The sequence below is a fragment of the Podarcis liolepis genome (genome assembly GCF_965112155.1).
Source record: "Podarcis liolepis genome assembly, chromosome: 3".
NCBI classification, from domain to species: domain Eukaryota; kingdom Metazoa; phylum Chordata; class Lepidosauria; order Squamata; family Lacertidae; genus Podarcis; species Podarcis liolepis.
This window is the reverse complement of record NC_139557.1, coordinates 73,609,177-73,631,087: the sequence shown is the minus strand read 5'-3', so window position 1 is coordinate 73,631,087 and position 21,911 is coordinate 73,609,177. Positions and strand designations below refer to the sequence as shown.

The following is a 21,911-nucleotide window of genomic DNA, read 5'->3' as shown; positions in this document are numbered from 1 at the left end:
TGACGTAGATTCAGTAGGGACCAGCTTCCTTGATGGGGAAAAGCTTCACCTGTTGGATTTCTGGTCTTTTGAGCGACCAGTAAGGTGCCTTGAGCCCTTGGGAATAGAAGGGCTAAATTTTAATATTAGGGAGATTTCCCCCATCTCCCAGCCTGGAAAGAGACAGAAAGGGCGTCGGATCACTTTCAGCCTCTCTACATTTCAGCCTCATCAGGTTCAAGTTCTCAGCCGGCTGTAAGGAATCGTGTGTTTTTGTGGCTCTACAGAAGCGTCGGCGACTGCAGAGATCCCTCCCTTCCCCCCCCTTCTCTCTCTCCCCGCTCCCCAACTCCAAGCCTTTTCCAAACTGTTTTACGTTTGTTTTAGGAAGGGTGTGAGCGCTGCTGCAAATCATCTCGGCTTCCAAGTCTCTTGCTGAAAGGGTGCAGGTTGCTTACGCCCGAGCGCCCCTTATCATTTCAATAAATGCCAATTGCAGCCTTGGCGCTGTTATAGCAATGGAGCTACAGACGTCATTGCCTCCTCTTGGACGTGAGATGCGGCCAACCCCTCAGCCCCCTTCTCGCGCTCAAGAAAAACTCTGCAACTTCCAGCCAGGCGCGCAGTCTTTTGCCCAGAGATCCTGGGCACAGCAGCCCGCTAACAGACGGACCGGAGAGGGATCAGCCAGCCCAGTTCTTTCTCTCTCTCTCTCTTCGAGGAGAAAAAGAAGTAATCATGAACTCAGTCGATTTGGGGGTGGCTGCCTTGCAAAAGGGCTTTGCAGAAGCTTCCGGGCAACGGATGGAGAGGGAACCAAGCAGCCAACATGTCTTAAAGCAAGACTTGTCGAGCGCGGGGTTCCCTCCTTGAGGCGTCCAGGTTCCCTTGGGGCACCTGCTGCTCTTACTGTCTGCACCAGCAAAAGCTGGGAATTGGGGTGGGGGGGGGACCTTAACTTCCAGCCACTTCTGCGGCGAGTCCTCCCCGATTTCGTCTCTCTTTTGCCTTCCGGACTGAACCCCTTTCTTTCAAACTTGCCCCAGAGGGCGAAACAACCGAGATCAAGCTCGCTGCGCAGTATTGGATGGTAAGTGTCCGTGAAGAGCGGGGGCGGGGGGGGGGGAGGCGGCGTGGAGAACGCAGCAGCCTCGGAGGGCAGAGCAGGTGGTAGAAAAGCCGCAAAGGTTGGCGGGGTGTGGGAGAAAGAGACAGAGGGAAAGAAAAAGTGTGGCAGCTTCTGCCAAAGCCAGTGGCGTAGCGTGGGGGGTGCAGGGGGGGCCGGCCGCACCGGGCGCAACATCTGGGGGTTAGGGTTAGGGGGCGCAAATCCACGGGTTAGGGGGCGCAAATCCACGGGTTAGGCGGCGCAAATTACTTGCCTTGCCCCGGGTGCTGACAACCCACGCTACGCCACTGGCCAAAGCATCGAGGCAGCCTGGAGTGGAAAGGGTTACAGAGGCATTTGGGGCAGGTGCGGGTGGTGGTGGGGGGAGAGAGAGCGGGACAGGACGCAGATCCTGTCCGACTGCTGGGATTCCACCTTCCGTCACCGGGGAGCGCGCGTGCTTAGGAGTCGAGCTGCGCGTGAACTTCTGGTGGCCAGCTGCGAAGCGCCGGCTGCCCGCAACGATTCCTTAAGAGTCCGGCGCAACTTCCTTCGAGGGGACTGGCTCTCTCCTAGGCAGCGTGCTTCGGCGCCAGCAAGGGATCCGGGATCGGAGCTGGGAGGAGCGAGCAGGCTCCTCCCACGCGCCCCGCGCCGGATCCGGCTTTCCTGCCCACTGCCCCCCTTCCTCCGGCTGGACGGATAATCTGGTCCCTCTCCGCCCCCTGGCGTGAATTTCATCCGCTAGGACTCGCGCTCCGCGCACCCCACGCCGCTTCCCAAAGCAAAGCGCCCCCCCTGCAGGCGACTCGGGCCCCTTGCAGCCCCGTGAGTCCCAGGCTAATAACTCCTCCTCCTCGCTCTCTGCAAGTCCTCCTCACCTTCATTGAGGTTCATATAGAAACATTTCGCGCTGCACCCCGTCCCTAATATATATGTATATTTTAATATATTTAGAAGGACTTCCCTATTGCTATTACGCAGCGTTCCTTAATTTTTAACACCCCCTTCCATGATCAGTTGGCCACTTTCTGAATTTCGCACCTCCACTTACTAGTTTCCCCGAAAAAGGCAATAATAATAATAATAATAATAATAATAATAATGGTGGTCTGGAGGAGGGTGGGGAGCAGATCCCATAACCAGGCAACCCTCCTTCGACGTGGGGCTGCGCGGATGGGCTTGTGATTTGTAGGATTGCTCCACTTAGACCCTGCCTCCTCCTTGCTCTCCAGCCACTCTAAAGTCTCTTCCCCTTTTTAAGCAGCGATTCTTTTCCATCCGCGGCGGTGTGTGTTACGCGCGCGTGTGTCTCGCTTTCTCCCTCCCGATCTCCCTGGAGAGAGAGAGAGAGAGCGAGAGAGAGCGAGGGGGAAAGGAAACTCTACTCCCAAGCCCCGTCCAGATGTCGAAGAAACGCAAAACCCCCGAGGGTGGAGGATCCGGCCTCCCCGAGGAGGAACCCAAAACCCAGTTGAGGGACAGCGAAGAGCAAGGTAGGAGGGGGGCGGAAAGCTGGTTCGCCTGCCAGGGGAAAATATTAAGAGTGGGATCCAGCATAGGAATGCATCTTTGAGCCGACCAGGACCCCCACCAGCTGCTTGAGTTGGGCTGGCGATTGTCAAATTTAGGCCAGATTCCCTCTAGTCCAGGCTCTGTGATTGCATATATACTTCTATTGTGTGTCTCGGGGTACTGTCGAACTTTTGGGAGTGAAGGGGTGAAAAGGCAGGAGAGGAAACAAAAGGGACGATTGATTGATTGATTGATTGGCTGATCAAGTGATGAGAGGAGGGGCTGCAGCGTGGCTGGTCAATCGTTCTTCCCTCCCCAGCCCTTTTATTTCAGTTGCATATGGTGTGCTCCTTTCGGTCTGTCTCTGGAGCATTGGGAAAATATTATATGGAGATCAGTATGTTTGGCGGTGTTGTGGGAGTGGGGGTAGCTGGTGAGTGAGAGTGCATTTCTCTGTGGGAAAGACTGGTGGAGGGTCTCCTTACTTCCTCCTTTGGCAAATCCTCCATCTCTGCCAAGGTGCTAGTTGCAAGATGCCGATTGCTGCAAATATTGTACTTGCATCGCACTTGAGAGAAAGTTGTGGTTTTTTCTTTGCTGCACCCCCCCCCCCCACTTTTGTGTGGGGAGCTGCCATGCACTTTAGCAGCTGGTGTGGGAAAGCAGATCAGCCCTGCCCTCCTTTGATCTCTTAGGCACTTTTGCAGTTGTTTGTTCTTTCTTTCACCTGCTCGTTTTCTTTCTCTTTGGTGCTTATTCTGCTTTACTGGGGCCTAGGTTTCACTCCAAGCCAAGGCACAGTCTTGAAGGGCTTGTCATTACAATGCAGAGGAGGGATTGGGGTGTGTTAGGGGGTCAGTGGTCCAAGCGATGGTTGTGAAGAGCAAGCTGGAGATTGTGTGTCCCCCGTGGACTGTAAATGTGTTTCTGCCCATGGCAGAATTGAGACGGTGCATTTGCCTTGTTGGCAGGTGAAAAACCTGAGACTGGAGCCGAAAGAGAGGGAATGCATGTCATCCAATATGGAGTCAGTTGTCCTTGTTCTCAAAATGTTGAGGCTCAAAATGCCGTAAAAGCCGATCAAGACTTGGGAGATTCAGTCTCTGCCATGGATGTGTTTCTGGGGGGTGATATGATGTGGGTTTTTGTCTGTCTTCATTGCATCAAACCCGGTTCTTGGTGTGCTCTGCAAACATTTTCACAATGACGCAGTCATGGCGTTCCACCATTTGCTTTGAAGGGGCTTCTGGAAGGTGTTCGTTCTTCCTCTGTATTAGAGTCCTTCAGCATCAAAATTAAGGAAAGCCATCCTCTCCAATCCTAAATTATTTGTCTGTGAAAACAAGTCCAGTCACTTGCAGGCAAACCCAAACCTTCTGTGCATATTTCTATGCAGTTTATTTTCTTTTCAGTTGCTTGGAAGTGAATATTTTTTTCAGAAAACCTTCCTTCCTTCATTGAACAGAGACCTGAAAGCTAGATTGCAAGTGAAGTGCTATTTACACTACTGGGTTGCTTGCAATGAACATGGAAGCTCACGGAGAACACTGGCGCGGTGCAAATGTGATGGTTTCAAAACCGCTGTTTGTCAAGAAACCTCATGTAATGGCGGACAAAAGTACATTATGTTAGCAACGACACCTTTATTTGGAAACAAAGTAGAACTGATGAGCATACTTCCTCAGATTTGCAAATGTTTAATTAGTGAGTGATCGCCTAGCCTCTGCTCTGCTCACCTAATTTCTGACTCACTTCCATTGCAGCCAAGGTATTGAGCATGGCCCAGATTACTGCATCTTTTTCAAAGCCTCAATGGCTGCTGGTCCTTTGTAAGCTGGAGGGTTCAAGCTCCGAATGCGTCAGCTCAGCTCTACCTTATGCTGGGCAGTGGTGAAACAAGTGTCCGCAGGGCACTCAGTGCCAGTGAATGCCACAAGTACTCATTTCAGAGAGCAGATAAAGCTTGTGCACCTATATTATGTGTATCCACTGCAGATTCATGTACGTTCATTGATACTGTAAAATCATGGAACTAAACTCAGAATGCTTGACTTGCCACACTTATTTTTACATAAACATATTTAAAAGTCTTTCTTCCCAGTTGACAGGAAAAATAATTCTGTTTGCTAATTTTGTGAAAATGTAATTGTGTAAACCATTTGAAGTATATAGGATGCCACAATATCTGAGTGTATGTGGGGGTGGGTGGCTGTTCTCTTTTATATTACCACCATGGATTATCCTAAAATGATTTGCTGTATTCAGTGTTACCTCAGGTTAAGAACTTAATTCATTCTGGAGGTCCGTTCTTAACCTGAAACTGTTCTTAACCTGAGGTACCACTTTAGCTAATGGGGCTTCCCGCTGCTGCTGCTGTGCCGCTGCACAATTTCTGTTCTCATCCTGAAGCAAGGTTCTTAAACCGAGGTACTATTTCTGGGTTAGCAGAGTCTGTAATCTGAAGCGTCTATAACCCGAGGTACCAGTGTACATACAAAACACTTGTGTTTTACAGAGACAAAATACTTACTAGGCTCCAACATGCATTACATTGGGATTATTCAACCCAATGAAAGTCTGCCAGCAGAAATTTTCAATCTACGTTTATCCCTAGTTTTGTTTAATTTAGACAGGTGATATTATTTATTAACCCTGCTAGCATTTCTAGAAATTGCAAAAATGCAGAGGGACTGCAAAAACCTTCCTGTTTGCATGTAACAACAGGAAAAGAATAGATGAAGGCTGGAGATTGGAGCAACCGATCAAAGCTTTGCTATTGTAATTCTTTACAGTATTTGGTAAATAGAGGGTATAATCTGCTAGTAAGCAAATTGACTCTTTGTAAGGACATGTGTGGTTCTTACGTATCTCTGGCCAACACCACTTAATTCATACATAACATCACAATGAGTTCTCCTCTCTTTGCCATTTATTATATTAACAAGCCCATGCCGTATAATTTTGACATCCTGAATCTTGCTTTTCTGCACATGCAACAAAGCAGACGACTGAACGATGGTCTGCTGAATGCTGGTGGTGCAGACACAGAATCTCTCTTAGCGTTCTGAGCTGGAGAAGAACAGGATTTGATTCATAATAAAGCCAAACATGATGGACTGGACAAATTCATATACTGAACCAGGGGCTGTTTGATGATGAACTTCAATGACATAACTAGTTTATATACATAGAACTTATTACTAGTTAGATTTGTGTGCTCCAAATAATCCCAGGAGACTCGGCTGAATATCTGATGTTCAGATATTACTGCTTTTTTATTACTGGATATTTGCAAGTATGAATGATTTTTTCAGCTTAAATATTAGATTAAAAGTAGTGTCTGAAATAGGCCATCTATGAGAATAGGAAGGCATTAGCTAAATGAAGCAAATGTTTAAAATGAATGTAGTCTCTACTGCAGCAGGAAAACATTCACTTCTTCAAAAAATGTGCAATATTTATTTTGTGTATCCTATCCCCCCACTGTCAAAACAGTGCTTGCACCACTATAAAAAAGCAAAATTATAATATAATAATAATTATAATAATTTCAATAAAATCAGCTTTTTATGTGTCATTAAGATTAGACAGCTCCAGTGGCAAGATCAGCTGCTAAAATTTCAACCAGGCAAGCAAAAGATGGTCAAAATATAAGAAATGTGGAGCAGGTGGTAGAATAGAGACGAAAGGAGCCAAACAGTTTTCCTGAAGATTTCCACAGTTTTGGTACAATCACACAGAATATGTTATACGTCTCAAACAGTCTTGCATCTGTTTAGTTGGGATGCAGAAATTGGCCTTTCTATGGTCCTTCAGTTAAACTTGGCCCAAGGCATTTGGGAATTTAAAGGTGTTTACCAGCACCCAAAATTATTCCCGACTGGTAACCAGTGCATTGTTGCAGAATGGTGCAACCGAGCACCCACAAACAGCTGAAACATCTGGAGACTTTTGAGAGATAGGTAGCCTCCTGCAAAGTGTCACATCTAGAATGCAAAAAATAAAATAAAAAATCAGTGTAGCCATCTGATGTTCATCTTATGTCTCTCGCGATGCCGACAAACCCTTACTGTGGTTTTAAGGAGATCAGCATAAATTTAAAAAATAATGTTAGCATAATAATAATAATAATAATATAATATATTTTAGGGCAGCTTTTGGTTAAAGCATCTCATTTCCATGTAGAATTCGACTGGAGGAGTGAAAACAGCATTCCCAGGACAGCTTAGTTTGATGGCAGCTCTTGCTTCCTTAACACCCAAATATCTGGAAGCATTCACATGGGTCCGGATGTCCAAGGGCTGAGCAGTTCCTGGACTGATCATGTTGTATATGGATTCACTTAGGCACCTCATTTGATTTAGCCATGAAGCTCACTGTGTGACCTGCTCAGAAGCAAGTCCTATTAAATTCAGTGGAGCTTACTCCCAGGTAAGTGTGGTTAGGGTTGCAGCCTTTATCTGGATCCAACCCATGGTGTAACTGCAGCTGTGCCTTTTGGCTTGTGGTGAGAGGGTTGCAGTTGTTTGTTCTAACCTGTTGACAAAAGGGCAGAATAACTAAAATATTCCATGGCTAACTGAGCATAACCAGTGCTTTTTTCTGGAGGGACGCAGGGGTATGCAAACCCCTAAACATTTTGTGAATCTAAGTTTGGCCTCATTGAGGGGCAGTATTTCAATATGAGTAGGAAAATGAGAGTACTTCTAAACATTTTTTTAAGGAAAAAAAGCACTGTGCATTACTATTGGTTTTGTAGCATGTTTATTTATAACGAGGCTTATCCTGACATTGATTCTTTCTCCTTTATTTTCAAAATAGTTTGCCTTATACGTATAACAGTAGCTGGTTGAATTCTGTGATATCCTGCAAGTTATCAAAATAGTGCCGATTGTTCTTGGTAAGGTAAAACTATGAAGAACACAGACAATATTTGAATGTTGTGGTAGTGGTGAATGCAGCTATGAATATTTTGTTTATCACTAGCCTTTTAGACGAACAAGAGCAATTTACATTCCACCGGCTAGGGTTGTAGTTTTCAGTCCGGACTCAGGCACATGAGTTTTCTTAGAAACCTCATTTTTAAAGCAATCTTTGTCATCAGATCCCAGGAATAGATTGAGAGGAAGAGTGCAGTAGCCAGATTTGCAAGTCTGCTTTGGAACTGGGCAAGACATTCAGCAGTAAGGGATCAGCTGCCTTGGACTTGGCAGTCTAGAAATTTTGCACTGGATTGCCAAGAAACCAAAAGACTAAAATCTGTGTTTGGAAGAAATCATACAGCTTTGAACGAACATTTTATGCAGCATCCTGCTTTTCTCTCTCTTTTTTTTGAGGGAGGAGCTTATGTTGTACAAGATAGGAAAAAGTAGTGTAGCAGATAAAGCATTGGTCTTGATTCCCACCCCCTCTGCACCTTCCTATACAGTATCTAAAATGTTGCCAAGCCGTTTTAGTGTTCTTATTTGCTTCCTCCTTGCCTTTCTTGTCATCAGTAGCATTTTAAATTCACCTTTCACCAGTATAACTATTACTACTGTTATCGTCATTATTTTGCTATTCTTATTTAAAGCAGCGACAACAGTCCAGCAAGTTAAGAGCAGGCAAAATACCGGTAAAACACAAAATAAAAATTTCTGACATAAAAGTACAACCAATTAACAGCAGCAAAATAGTATCCCATAAATGCTTGGGAAAATAGAGGTTTTAAGCAGGCATCGGAATGTCAGCAACGTTGCTGCCAGTCATAATTCTGTGGGGAGGGAATACTCCAAGCAGGGCACCCTCATCAAGAAGGCTTCTGGTGGTGGGACAATGAAAATATTATCCCCGGGGTGCTACATGCAAAAATTGAGGCAGGCATCCTGTTTGTTGCACCCTAACTCCTGGGCTAAACCTCTTCACATCTTTAGGCCAAGGTCTTTATTCTCTAAAAAACCTTTCGGTCACTGAAGAAAGAGAATGGGTTGCTCTCCTTGGCTTTGCAATTCTGCAATGGATTCGGATTGTTGCTTTTAACATAGTGTTGATTTTGTTGTTTTATGTAGTCTCCAAGCCATTTCAGGGCTTAGTACATGGGACACATCTTTCTTTTTAGCTGTATTAATAAACAGGCTGTGAGGGCTATTCACTGAAGTGTATTCACTAAGGTGAATTCAAGCAGAGTGAGCCTATAATCTGAATAAACTACAGAATGAGTCTTTGGAACACTTCTGTGTTTTGTTTCTCTTAAATCTCTGTCTACAGTGCCCACTACCTTTCCCACAAATTGCTTTTAAGTTCTTCATAACAGGAATTATATCACATTTTGTCCGAGACTTACCTTATTTGACTTTTCCCTTCTTTCAATTCATTCTGAGGAAAGGAGCTGAGTCACCTAGAGGCAGACCTAGCAACTGTTGAATAAGACACAAGCACAGATAATACTAACGTGTAAGCAGGAGTAGCGCTTACAGTTTTGCCACTTCACTTTTTTGGAAAATAATGAAATGTGCCTAAACTGAGATTGTTACAACTTTGAATATAAAATGTGCTTAAGGTCCAACACTTAGCTACTCACCCCCTACTGTCTGTTGCTTCTGAAAGTATATTGAGATCAACATTTTTGTGTGCTCTGTTTTCATAAACTGTAAACTGTTTTCTGACACACAGTCAAATTATTTGGTAACTTCTTGCTGGCATTGCTTTTGACACATTTACAAATTCAGGATTACCAGACCTCCAAGTGTCCCTATTTTCCAGGGACAGTCCTGGATTTACAGAAGCTGCCCTGGTTCCTGATTTGATTCCAGAATATCTCACTTTTCCTTAGGATGTCTCTAGTTTCATTGGAGAAATGTTGGTGTGTGTGGAGTTATGTGTCCCCTGAGCCAACCTTTAGAAGACACCTGAAGGCAGTCCTGCGTAGGGAAGGTTTTAAAAAAATGTTTAATGTTTTATTATGTTTGGAAGTCACCCAGAGATGGGTGGGATATAAATAATAAAATAATCGTTGTTGTTGTTGAATAGGACACCCCTATTTTCATCAGAGAAATGTTGGAGGGTATGTATTACTTTGTAGGGTTGGGAAATGGGATTTGATTTATGAAATGGAATTTGGTCTTCAACCAGTTGGCCTGGACCACTACCAGGCCGCAACCTGATCTAAAGTGGCTCACAACAGCAGCACTACTGCCATAAATGTACATGGCTAAGGATGGATCTGGGTTCTGAGAAGGCTGAAGATTACAGGTTTCGGTGAACAAAATAGTTCAGGTAAAATTTAACTTTAATGGTACTGATCTGTGATTGCAAATATTGCTACCTCGTGAGTATTTATTAGAATGTTAGTCTTAATTTTTCTTTAAAAAAGGCCTGTAATTAGGTTCTGAGCCTTCCCTTTAACTGTTTTTGTTTGCCCCTGGATTTTGTATAAGGTTTTGTCAAACTACAAGGCATAGTGAGCGTGGTGTAGTGGTTAGAGTAGTGGGAGATGAGTGTTCAAATCGCTGGTCAGCCAGGGAGCCTACAGGTTGACCTTGGGTCAGTCGCTATCGCTCAGCCTAATTTACCTCATAGAATTGCTGTGGAGAGAAAATGGGGGGGGGGGGGGGACAACGTATGCCACCTGCAGCTCCTTGGAGGAAAGGTGAGGTGTAAATGTCAGAACATTTTTTTTAAGCTCAGAACTATTTTTTTCTAGACTGCTCTAGAAAAACTATTTTGAGAAAACTAGGATAACGAAGAACTCATAGAATCATAGAGGTGTAGAGCTGGAAGGGACCGCGAGGGTCTTCAGTCCAACCCCTTGAAATGCAGGGATCTTTTTGGCCAACGTGGGGCTCAGAATTAAGACCCTCAGAAATACCCAGAAAAGAAAAGCATGATGACTGCTGGCTGGGATTAGGGACAAGAACATTATTGATGTATTGCTGTACCTTGGCTTTCAGTTTATTTATTTTGTCTGCAAAAACGTCTACACCACCAATATTAAGAAAAAATGTCATGGTGACAAACAGCATAAAATCAACAATTAAATTGCATCCGTAAAACAAATGAATACAGGACAAATCTGTAGATCACATTAAGACATCAACATGCCTGGATCAGCTCTTAGGGCAAGGCTAGATGAGCAGCTGTGGACCAGGTTTCCTGAAAGGCTGACTTCTCCAATTCCTGGTAAGGGTATTAAAATCAATCAATGAAATCTGGTTAGTCTTGTCAGTTGCCACAGCCTAATGGTTATGGAGGTGGGATTTTTCACTGGTTGGCCCTGGTGTTAAATGCATTCCCTACTGAAATACAAGAGGTCTCATCTGTATTGTCATTCTGTTGGCTTTGAAGATGCATCGGTTTTCATAGGCATTCCTTTGATCTCTCTACCTCGGTCCTTCAAAATTGCTGTGTTTTTTTCATAGGACTGTTTTATTCCGTATTTTAATTATGGGCATTTTTGTTGAATGCTTGCCTTTTATACTTGTAAAACCACCTAGAAGCCTGTTTTGGCATTTCTATAAATTGTTTATTATTAGTAATACTGTAATGATAACAGGTGAGTTTTAGGTGGGTGTCTAAATGGCAATACTGTTGGTGCCTGACAGATGTTCATTAGATACACGTTCTAAAAGGCAGCTGCTGCCACACTAATGGCCCTGGTCTCAGAGGATATAAGACAAACCTCAGGAGCGTACAGCACTGCTAGGAGTGTCTCTCTTGAAGTTCAAAGTGACAGGGATACATAAGGTAAGGCATTCCAGCAGTAGAGGAAGTTTTCTGAAAACATTGTAATTGTACTAATGTATTAATTGACAAGAGGAGCTGAATGTGGAACTGTTCTTTCTGAAACTTTGTAATTAGATATTAGGGTCACTTTTCCTATCATAATTGTCAGTCACCCTATATTGAATTGTGGTCCCATCATCTGACATGCTAAGGGTCCAACCATGTGTAACACTAAATCTGTTTTTGCATTTAACATGCATGTTCATGTTTAAAAATAAATAAATATGCAAATGGCGGCTGCTGGACGTGCTGGCAATTTTTGGGATCCCAGGTACATAGTACCCACAATTAGTCAGCTTGGGTCAGCATCTGAGACAATATATTCAGAAGTTCCTCTAACCCTCACTGAAAGTAAAAAAAAATATACAATAATAATACATCAAACCAAAGGACTAGTAGCTTGCTGCTCTTTTGTGACATCCAAAATCAGCTGCCTCACTTTACATAAAGGTAGGACTGGCCATGTATAAAGCCTACTCTGAAGGGGTGTGAGGGGGGAACATCTAAGTATGTGAAATGTTTAGACTTCAGGATATAAACAGAGGGTACATATTAGATTTTCACTTGAAAAGTAAGCATTCTCCTCCCCCTTGGTATATCTACTTTCTTTTTATTCTGCTCCTTGTATGGAAGTTGTATGGCACCCCACATGAATAGAGTGGTACCTTGGGTTAAGTACTTAATTTGTTCCGGAGGTCCGTTCTTAACCTGAAACTGTTCTTAACCTGAAGCACCACTTTAGCTAATGGGGCCTCCCACTGCTGCTGCAGCGCCGCTGCATGATTTCAGTTCTCATTGTGAAGCAAAGTTCTTAACCTGAGGTAATATTTCTGGGTTAGTGGAGTCTGTAACCTGAAGCATATGTAACCCGAGGTACCACTGTATCATGAAGTGTGAGCCTGTTAGGATATTTCTTCCCAAGAAGTCAAACTATTTATGTGCGTCACAGCAGGGATGGCATGGCATAATTTCTGTAGAATCCAAAACCTCCCTAGAGGAACATCATTGCTTGTTCTGAAACAAAACATAAAGCTTTCTGCAAAGCCTTGTCTAAAGTTCAAAGTTCAGCAGACATTCACCAAATGTAAGTTCACACCTAGAACTCCCCCCCCCCATTTTTTTTTTTTTAATGAAGTGGATATTGGCTTATTTTGGCTGAATTTCAGGGCACTGCTGTCAATCCCAAATTTGGCTAGGAAGACTTCAGGTAAAAACATTCATTCTGGACCAAAGGCAAATAAAGATGTAAGATTCGGTGAAATTGAAGTTAAAGCTCTTTTACAGGATATGATAATTCTTGATTTTATTTGGGAGAATGTTTGCACTTCTACTCAAATTATATATATTTAAAAATAATTCCATTTGTGCATAGGGTTAGGAACATAGGGAACTGGCTGGGGCCACCTAGCTCAGCATTGTCTGCACTGAATGGCAGAAGCTCTTCAGGATTTTAGGCAGGCATCACTGAGCTATGGCCCTCGCCTCCCCATTTATTAGTAAGAAGGTTTGGTAACTTGGCTTGGACTGGACGTGTCCACCCTACTTGCTCATGAGCCAGTGTGATGGGAAAACCTCCATTTGACCAGGAAGTTCCCTGGGTCACCTTGGGCCAGTCGCTGCCTCTCAGGGTTGTTGTGGGGATTAAATGAGGGAGAGAAGCATGTATGGCAACTTGAGCTCCTTGAATAAAAAGGTGGAATGCGTATGCAATAAGGAAATGAATGAGTTAAGGAGGGGAAAGTAAATTTGTCACCTCCTGTGGCATGACTGGAAGAACTTGTGGCCTCCCAACTATTTGACTCTAGTTCTTTTGGTTGCAAACATTCATTTTAGTACAGGCAGGAATTGGTGGTGGCCATGTGTCCTAGTTTATTGGTGACAATCCTTTGAAGGGCTGGTCAGGCCCAAGCCTGGTTACAAGATAAAGGATCCTAAGTAGGGAAAGCAGGAGGTAAATTAGCATATCCAAGTTTTCAGGAAATCTGTATTTCCCTTAGTGGAGACTCCTAGTGGAGTTTCAGATTTTGTCAAAATGAAGCGGACAAACCAAATTTGCCAAAAATAATTTCCAAAAATTAGTGTCTCGGGAGTTGGTTTTTAGCTTAACCCTGTCCCACCTCCTGGGATAGATAAGTGGAACATGAAAGTACCAGACCCAAGTGACCTGAATTTTTTTTTCCGGTAGAGTGCAGCACAAGATTTTCTAGACTAGATCAGAATGCCTCAATAGACCAGGTAGGTAGCCGTGTTGGTCTGACGCAGTTGAAATAAATTTAAAAATTGTCCGGTAGCACTTTAGAGAACAACTAAGTTTGTTCTGGGTATGAGCTTTCGTGTGCATGCACACTTCTTCAGATACAGTGACACAGAAGTCACCAGACCCTTATATATAGTGGGAGGGTGGGATGGGGTTTTTCTCAGAATAGTAGTAGGCGATGGGTGATTGACTCAATGGGTATGGTAAACCTGTTGTCTCATTGTCTCATTACATATGCTGAAGCTATTTTTGGTCATCTGCATACTATCCCTTTCTTTTTCCTGTAGGACTAATTGCAGTCGTTAACAGTCGTCAACAGGTTTACCATACCAACATTTGCTCTTGCTTTTCAACAGTTACATTCTGTTCAATCAGCTCTTTGAAATAAAGAGCAGTGTGCTATACTATGCGGTTCTGCATCCCCATTCATATTGCTTCCATAGAATATCACAGCACATGCTTCTCTTTCTTCAGTGTTTTGGAGCACATGTGAAAAACCTCCTATGTCTGATAATTTGACCTTCTTGTTTTAACCACCCAAGCAAGAAGGAAATATTAATTAGGGAATTGTTTTTCTCAACTACGGAACAAGTTGGCTTGCTTAACTAAATAATGACTGGATTCATAGCATGTCATATGTAGGAGACTGCAGTGCTGGCAACTGTAGCTGCCCACTGATTCATTCCCATCTGTTCTTGCCTTGCAAAACAGTAGGTGAAACAGAGAAGGAAACAGAATGCAATACCTCTGCATAATATGGGATTGGCAGATTCCTAGTGGTATAGACGAATTTAGGTGGGAGTACAGGAAAACATTGGACACGGGTGGCGCTGTGAGTTAAACCACAGAGCCTAGGGCTTGCCGATCAGAAGGTCGGCGGTTCAAATCCCCCAACAGGGTGAGCTCCTGTTGTTTGGTCCCTGCTCCTGCCAACCTAGCAGTTTGAAAGCACGTCAGAGTGCAAGTAGATAAATAGGTACCACTCTGGTGGAAGGTAAACGGTGTTTCCGTGCGCTGCTCTGGTTTGCCAGAAGCGGCTTAGTCATGCTGGCCACATGACCTGGAAGCTGTACCCCGGCTCCCTCGGCCAATAAAGCGAGATGAGTGCCGCAACCCCAGAGTCGTTCGCAACTGGACTTAACTGTCAGGGGTCCTTTACCTTTTTACAGGAAAACATAGGCTTAAACTAGCTTTTAATAGAGTCCAGACTTGAAGTAGCTGTTAGAGATACAATATTTTCTCAAATACCAGTAGTGCTATAGTAGTAAACTTTGAAGAGTACCATGACAGCCCTTAGGAATACATGAAGCTGTCTTATACAATGTCAAGCCACTCACCCATCTAGCTAGACTGGCAGTGGCTTACTGGGGTTTCAGGCAGAAGAAATGGAAGAGAGAGAAGCTTGAATACAGCAAGAAGGGAAAAACACTGAAAGGAGAAAAAAGGTGGCTGTTTTAAATGGTGGAAAAAGTTTGTGTAAACTGATTGGAGAGTCACTGAGAGGCGAAAAATGATTTTAAACAATGGTAGAAATTTGAGTAGAGCAAGTGGAGGTGAGACGGGGGAAGTGGCAGTTTTTAAAAAGTTTGAGTATGGCAAGAAGGGAGTTTAGAAAAGTATTGTGTTAGCTTTTTGGTGCTGGCTTTGTGTTGCATCCATTTCTGTTATTGGTCCTTGGACTCAGCTGCACTTGCAAATTATATTGTTATAACTGTGTTATAAACATCCATCACCAGATGGCGCTGTAGAGCTGTCATCTGTCACCATTGAGATTTTCCATTAAGAGCATTTTTCAGTAACCTTTTTTTTATGTGTATAGATCCAGCCCTTGTTTGTTTTCATATAAAACAACCCATCAGTATTCCTCCATCCTTGCTTTTCTCAAATGTTCTTTCCTCAAGCAATGGGCTAAGGAAGGAGAACTGGAAGTGAGAGCAATGGCCGAGTCCATCACTTCCTTCAACAATATTAAATTACTAAACAATAATTAAAACTGATTCATAGCTGTGCCGCTTTATTCCCAGGCAAATACGTTTTCTCTCTCTCTGTGTGGTGATGAATATTATTCAGGAGGACCTGAATTCTTCAGTAGTTTGGAGGGAATTCCTCCTGCTACTGACATTTTTTGACATTTTATCTGGAAAATATTTTCTTAGACTTTTTGAGCAAGCCAACCCTAAGGAAAGTGTTAGAATCATAGAGTTGGAATAGAACACAAGGGCCATCGAGTCCAACCCCCTGCCAAGCAGGAAACACCATCAGAGCACTCCTGACATATGGTTGTCAAGCCTCTGCTTAAAGACCTCCAAAGTAGGAGACTCCACCACACTCCTTGGCAGCAAATTCCACTGTCAAACAGCTCTTACTGTCAGGAAGTTCTTCCTAATGTTTAGGTGGAATCTTCTTTCTTGTAGTTTGGATCCATTGCTCCGTGTCCGCTTCTCTGGAGCAGCAGAAAACAACCTTTCTCCCTCCTCTATATGACATCCTTTTATATATTTGAACATGGCTATCATATCACCCCTTAACCTCCTCTTCTCCAGGCTAAACATGCCCAGCTTCCTTAGCGTTCCTAATAAGGCATCGTTTCCAGGCCTTTGACCATTTTGGTTGCCCTCCTCTGGACACGTTCCAGTTTGTCAGTGTCCTTCTTAAACTGTGGTGCCCAGAACTGGACACAGTACTCCAGGTGAGGTCTGACCAGAGCAGAATACAGTGGCACTATTACTTCCCTTGATCTAGATGCTATACTCCTATTGATGCAGCCCAGAATTGTATTGGCTTTTTAAGCTGCCGCGTCACACTGTTGGCTCATGTCAAGTTTGTGGTCAACCAAGACTCCTAGATCCTTTTCACATGTACTGCTCTCAAGCCAGGTGTCCCCATCTTGTATTTGTGCCTCTCATTTTTTTTGCCCAAGTGCAATACTTTACATTTCTCCCTGTTAAAGTTCATCTTGTTTGTTTTGCCCCAGTTCTCTAATCTGTCAAGGTTGTTTTGAAGTGTGATCCTGTCCTCTGGGGTGTTAGCCACCCCTCCCAGTTTGATGTCATCTGCAAATTTGATCAGGATGCCCTTGAGTCCATCATTCAAGTCGTTGATAAAGATGTTGAATAAGACCGGGCCCATGCATGTGGGAACCCCATGCAAAAGGTAGGAACCTGACCCTGGATGGCTTTGCCTCCACTGTTGGAGATCCCCTGAAAAAATGCAGTCCATCACTGGTCCTTGGATTAGAACTCCTTCTACTATACTTCCCATGAGAATGATGTGGATTTCTCTGTTTTTTAACATAAAGCTGAAATAGCAAGTTTGACTGTGCTGACAGGGCCGGCCCACTCACCCATGAGGCAAGATGAGGCGACCGCCTCAGGCAGCAAGGTCCACCAGAGCAGCAGATCCTGATATTTATCTTTCTTCCATTCCTTGTTCCTGATGTAGGTCTTCCCTGACCCCTTCTTCGCTGATGGGGGTGGGGTGTGTGTGCCATTTTGAAGTCTGCCTCAGGTGCCAAAATGTACTGGGCCGGTCCTGTGTGCTGCTATTCTTAGACATACAACATGCAAGTTAATTTGTGGCTAACACACTCTACCAGCCCTTATTTCAAGTGAATAAGTCTTCAAAGTCTTGGTTTTAAATACATGGCTAAACTGTGGAGAATGGAGATGTGCTTCTAACAGTCTGTAGCTGCAGCAAACTGAAAAACAAAACATATATTATTGTGTTAAGCAATTTTAAAATGAACAGTGCTGAAAGAGGGAGCATATTTTAAAACAAAATATCAAAGCATAAAGATATAAGCTGAAAACCAGGTGGTTGTTCTTCTAAAAAAAATATCTTAAGCAACTTTTGAATATGTGTACTATTGCCCTCTGCTGGACAACTTGGGACTGTGAGCAATATTGTGCTTGATAAGGTGCTTTTTCTGTTCAGAAAACACTTTTATGATTTATGAAATAATAAGGAAGTAAAGTCTAAATGGCAAGGACAGATGGAGCAACGGGCTTAGGATCACTCAATAATTGTCCCCAATTGACAAGGTTTGTGTTTACAATAAAATAAAACCTTATCCAGGATAATGCAGCTCCCATGTAATTTGTCAATTAAAACAAACAAATAATGTAGCAGGGTGCTGGCAGGAAGGCATGGTGGGTTCTGCATTCTTCATTTGGTCCATACAGATCTTTAGAAGAGGATCCGCAGGAAACATTTCTCATGGTTCATGTGGAAAGATACAAAGGGTCATCAGGACAAAATGAAACTTAGTGGTGATGCCCTTTAAACACTCTGAAGTTCATCTTCTGTTCTCTTCTGTTCATCCAGGCATAAAGGCAGCTTGAGGTCCTGAAGATTTGGCGTTCAGATGAATTGAAACCTACTGTGAAATTGCAGAGAAGCATGACAGATGCTGTGGCCATTTCCAACCACACCTAGATTGCTTTCCCTATTGCATCAGGCTATGCATAGCCAGTCTAGAAGCTATGGCATGTACTACTAATGCCACACTACTAGTGTGCACTAGAACCTAGAAGAGATGGCCAGTGTTTGGGGGCCTGTGAGCAACTTTGCAAATGGAATAACTTGCCACAGGTACCACACACACTGCAACCTGCAGCCTTTTCTATTCAGGAATGCTACTCTGAAGCCTCATTTCAGCAGGGCAAGGGGCCTTGTGGGTGCCAGAGAAGACATCTGTGGGAACATGGGTGCTCCTGAGTGCTGCACTGATGAGCCCTGGCTTAGAGGCTACCTGTTTCAGATTGCACAGCATGGATCAGATTATTTTGGCCATCTCTCTCCCAGGTTCCATGAAGCATAGCTTCAACACTTAGGTTGCAGAGGGGCAAAGGAGGTATTGATACTCACAGGATCGATGAACAGCTCTTCACTGTATGTTGCATTATGCTTGTATGGCAGTCTGCATTGTGCATCATCACTGGCATATGCCAAGGTCCAGAGGCCTCTCTCATTATCAGACTCTGGGATAACAAATCAGATGGCCAGCAGGTATCTGAAAAACGAATGTGAACTGACAAGGCTCACCTTTCCCTTTTGTCTACTGAGGTTATACTGTCAAGAGTCCCTTTGCAGCTACTCTGGACTCTGGATGATCAGAGGTGTATGGAAGGTGTGTTTGGTCAAACTGTTCATCCTATCCAAGCACATTATCTGTATGTAATGGACCTACTATGAACAGAGAACAATATTTCACAGCCTAAAAGGGCCATAAACATGACACTAACAATGCAGCTATACATCATTGATTGGCGGTACCAGAAGGTTTGCTGTCACTGGTGGTAGAGGAGAAATTCATGGTTGCAAAGGCAAGGGTGTAAATATGAAGAGCTGCTTATTGAAAGCCAGCAGTAATCTCCTAATATGTTTCGATAAGTGGATTAGAATTTGGAAATTTTAGATAAAGCTGTCAGGTTGCAGACTTGCGCTGTAATAAATCCTGAGCTCCATTCCGTCGTCTTAAGAGGGAGAAAAGCTAGCTAGCCTTTCTGTTTCTTAATAATACCTTGTGTAGAAGAATTTCTGAGTTCTCCATATGAATATGAAGTGGATGTGAAACTCAATTTGTGGGTGCTACTTTTAAAGGCAAACACAGCAAACATTGCAAACACTATGTTTTAATAATGTAGGGCAACTGTTATGCAAGGCTGACATCTTAGGCATGGCTACAGTCCCACTGTATTTTTCCAAGTAACTAGAATTTGGCTATAAGCCTAAGAACCACACAGAACATTCTTCTGAGACATACAAGGCCCCCATTCTACTTTTTTCTAGGCTTCTGATCAGGTTATTGCCCCACTCTTCACAAACCTTTTGGAGCAAACTCACTTGGTCCCTTGGACATCATCTTGCTTCAGGCACTGCCCCTTCCAACTCTGAGGCACGTCAGCTTTTCCTTCTCTCTGTTCTCTCTGACATGGAGGAGAGGAGTGATTACGGAGCAGTTGGTTCATTTGTCTGTAGTTCCTTAGTAGAGCTCATGCTTTGCATATAAAAGGTCCCAAGTTAGGGTGGTCACATGTCCTACTTTTCAAAATACAGCCCTCAGTTTGAAGGGCTATCGAGATCAAGCCCAGTTTTAAATAAGGGGCCATAAGAAAGGAAAGCAGCACAAGCTTTGAAGGTGCTCCAGAATAATTAGTGGTTGGACAGCAGACTGAGTCGATGCTCGGGTCATCTGGCCTTGCCTGCTATGGTGAGATGTATTGCATTTCTGTGCAAATTATACCAGCATGTGCAACTGTTCTGCAAATATGTCACCTTTTGTCCTCTTTTTCTGGTGATGCATGTGTGGCTGCTCTATTTCTTGTTCAACCCCTGCCACCTCCATTTTAAAATGAGTCCTATCATTGAAAGCCCTGTGCAAGAACTTCTGCTTGCACGAGGGGATTTGCCCCTCTTCCTCTGTGTGCTCCCAAAATTGACTTTTTTTTTGCAGGGTGTGTGTGTGTGTCTGGAGAATCTGCAAATTGGTGTACGGACAAGAAGAGGGAGTATCATTTCATCTGGCAAGCCAAAATGCTTGTCCGGACAGAACAATCACCTTAGGGCAATGCTGAATTCTTCTCAATGAGTGGACATCCTTATACATATGGACCTAATACACAGGCTCAATTGTAAGAATGTCAAAAGCACACATCACTTTGTCTCTTTGCTATATACAGGCAACAACCTATTTGTGTGTGATTGCACACGTGCACATGGTGCTGAACCCAGAAGTGACCCTAAAATGTTACTAAAAGTGCAGAACGGTAGCGGAATGGAATGCTTTACGAGGTCACTGCTGACATGCACAGGGTCCAGAATGTAACCCCCGTGCAAACTGAGGATTGCCTGTAAAAACAATGACTCTTGACAACATGGTTGCAGTGGATTATAACAAGTATCTCCTAAAATGGTTTTCTTTGACACTTGCTCCAAACCACGTCTTCATACTGTGAAACTTCCCTCTGGCCTCTTTAGCTTTATTATAAGGCTGAGGAAATGAACACACTAGTCTTTACTGTATCCTAACTGGATATGCATGTTCAAGATTTGCACTTTCTTCATTTTCTTGAACTTCTAAGGAGCACCCGCTGTGAAGCTCAAAATTTACAGTTTTAACCATCTCATTATAGGAAGAGAGGAAGAAACGCACACCGTAATTTTAAATTGTAGTTAGGATACCATCAACCACATGTCTCCGGTGTAAACATCTTGCTGCATTTTCCAAATTTATACAATTCATGCCAAGAAGACAATACCCGAAATAATGCCATTTTGAAGCATAAAGCTTGATGGCTGCAGGACAGCAGAGGGAGGGGACTTATCCAAACTTCCTTTTGCGCTGCATTTCTAGGCACAGATCCATGTTTTAAAACTTCATGTCCAAATGATATATATATGTGTATATATATCTCCCCAGCACTTTCTCCATGGAAATCTGCTCTTTACTGCTAAATTGGAGCAAATGGCGATCCACAGAAAACTCGGAATTGCTGTTTGTTCCAATTCATCATTAAAGAGCCACTTTCCCTCTGGAAAGCAAAGTGGCAAAAACAGCACACTCAGACATAAGGTTTGAAGCACGGAACTGTGCCTCAAAAGCGCAGGATAAAAGGTAAGTGTGGATGAGCCAGAGAGAGAGAAATGGTTGGCCTAGTGCAGTACAGCAGGCCAGTGGCCAGGACAGGAAAAAGATGGGTGGCCAGTTCTCTACAAAACCTTTGGCACAAGCTGGCTAAAGCCCACATGAAACACCTGCTGCATGCATTGGCTGTGCTAAGCTTGTTTCATGCAGGTGTTGCCGTTGGCAGCATTACATTTTTTGTCCTCCCTCTACAAGCAATCCTCTGTGGTTTAGCAGTGGTGATCTTAAACATGCTGCACGTAAGGAGGGAGCCAGCAGATAAAGCTATTCCAGAAGGCCACCACATGGCCGGATGATTGTGAGAAGTAACCTCCAGATTCCAATAGGTTTTCATACTGTTTAGACTCAATTCACAACCATGCCTCCATTATCACTTCAAGCAATTGCAAAAGGTTATGCAGTCTCGCCTGGCACTGTTTTGCCTAAGATAGTGACGGGGAACCTGTTGTTCTCCAGTCCTAGCCTGCATAGCCAAATGCTCAGGGCTTGTGGGAATTGTAGTGCAGCTACATCTGTAGGGACACAGGTTCTCCGCCCATTTCTGTCATCATGAAATACGCAGAAACAAAGCTTTGTTGTTCTGCATATGTAAGGCTGAAACTGACTGAAATTCAATACAGAAATGAAAAATCCAGATCCTGCGTGGT

General features: G+C 43.7%; 1 protein-coding gene across 6 annotated transcripts in view; it reads left to right on the top strand.

Moving 5' to 3' along the window:
- The first annotated feature begins 359 nt into the window (after positions 1 to 359).
- The window catches only part of PDE10A (phosphodiesterase 10A), a 188,353-nt gene continuing 166,801 nt past the window's right edge, over positions 360 to 21,911 (top strand). For 3 of the 6 annotated variants that reach the window (XM_083496429.1, XM_083496427.1, XM_083496425.1), the window contains exon 1: positions 360 to 1,069. Coding sequence is in view for 1 of the 6 variants with exons in the window: in XM_083496416.1 (XP_083352542.1) it covers positions 2,493 to 2,583 (91 nt within the window). In the remaining 5 variants the exon portion in view is untranslated. Of the gene's footprint in view, positions 1,249 to 1,405; positions 2,584 to 21,911 lie in introns of all 6 variants that reach the window. The other 3 variants (XM_083496419.1, XM_083496420.1, XM_083496416.1) reach the window with 2 other exon arrangements.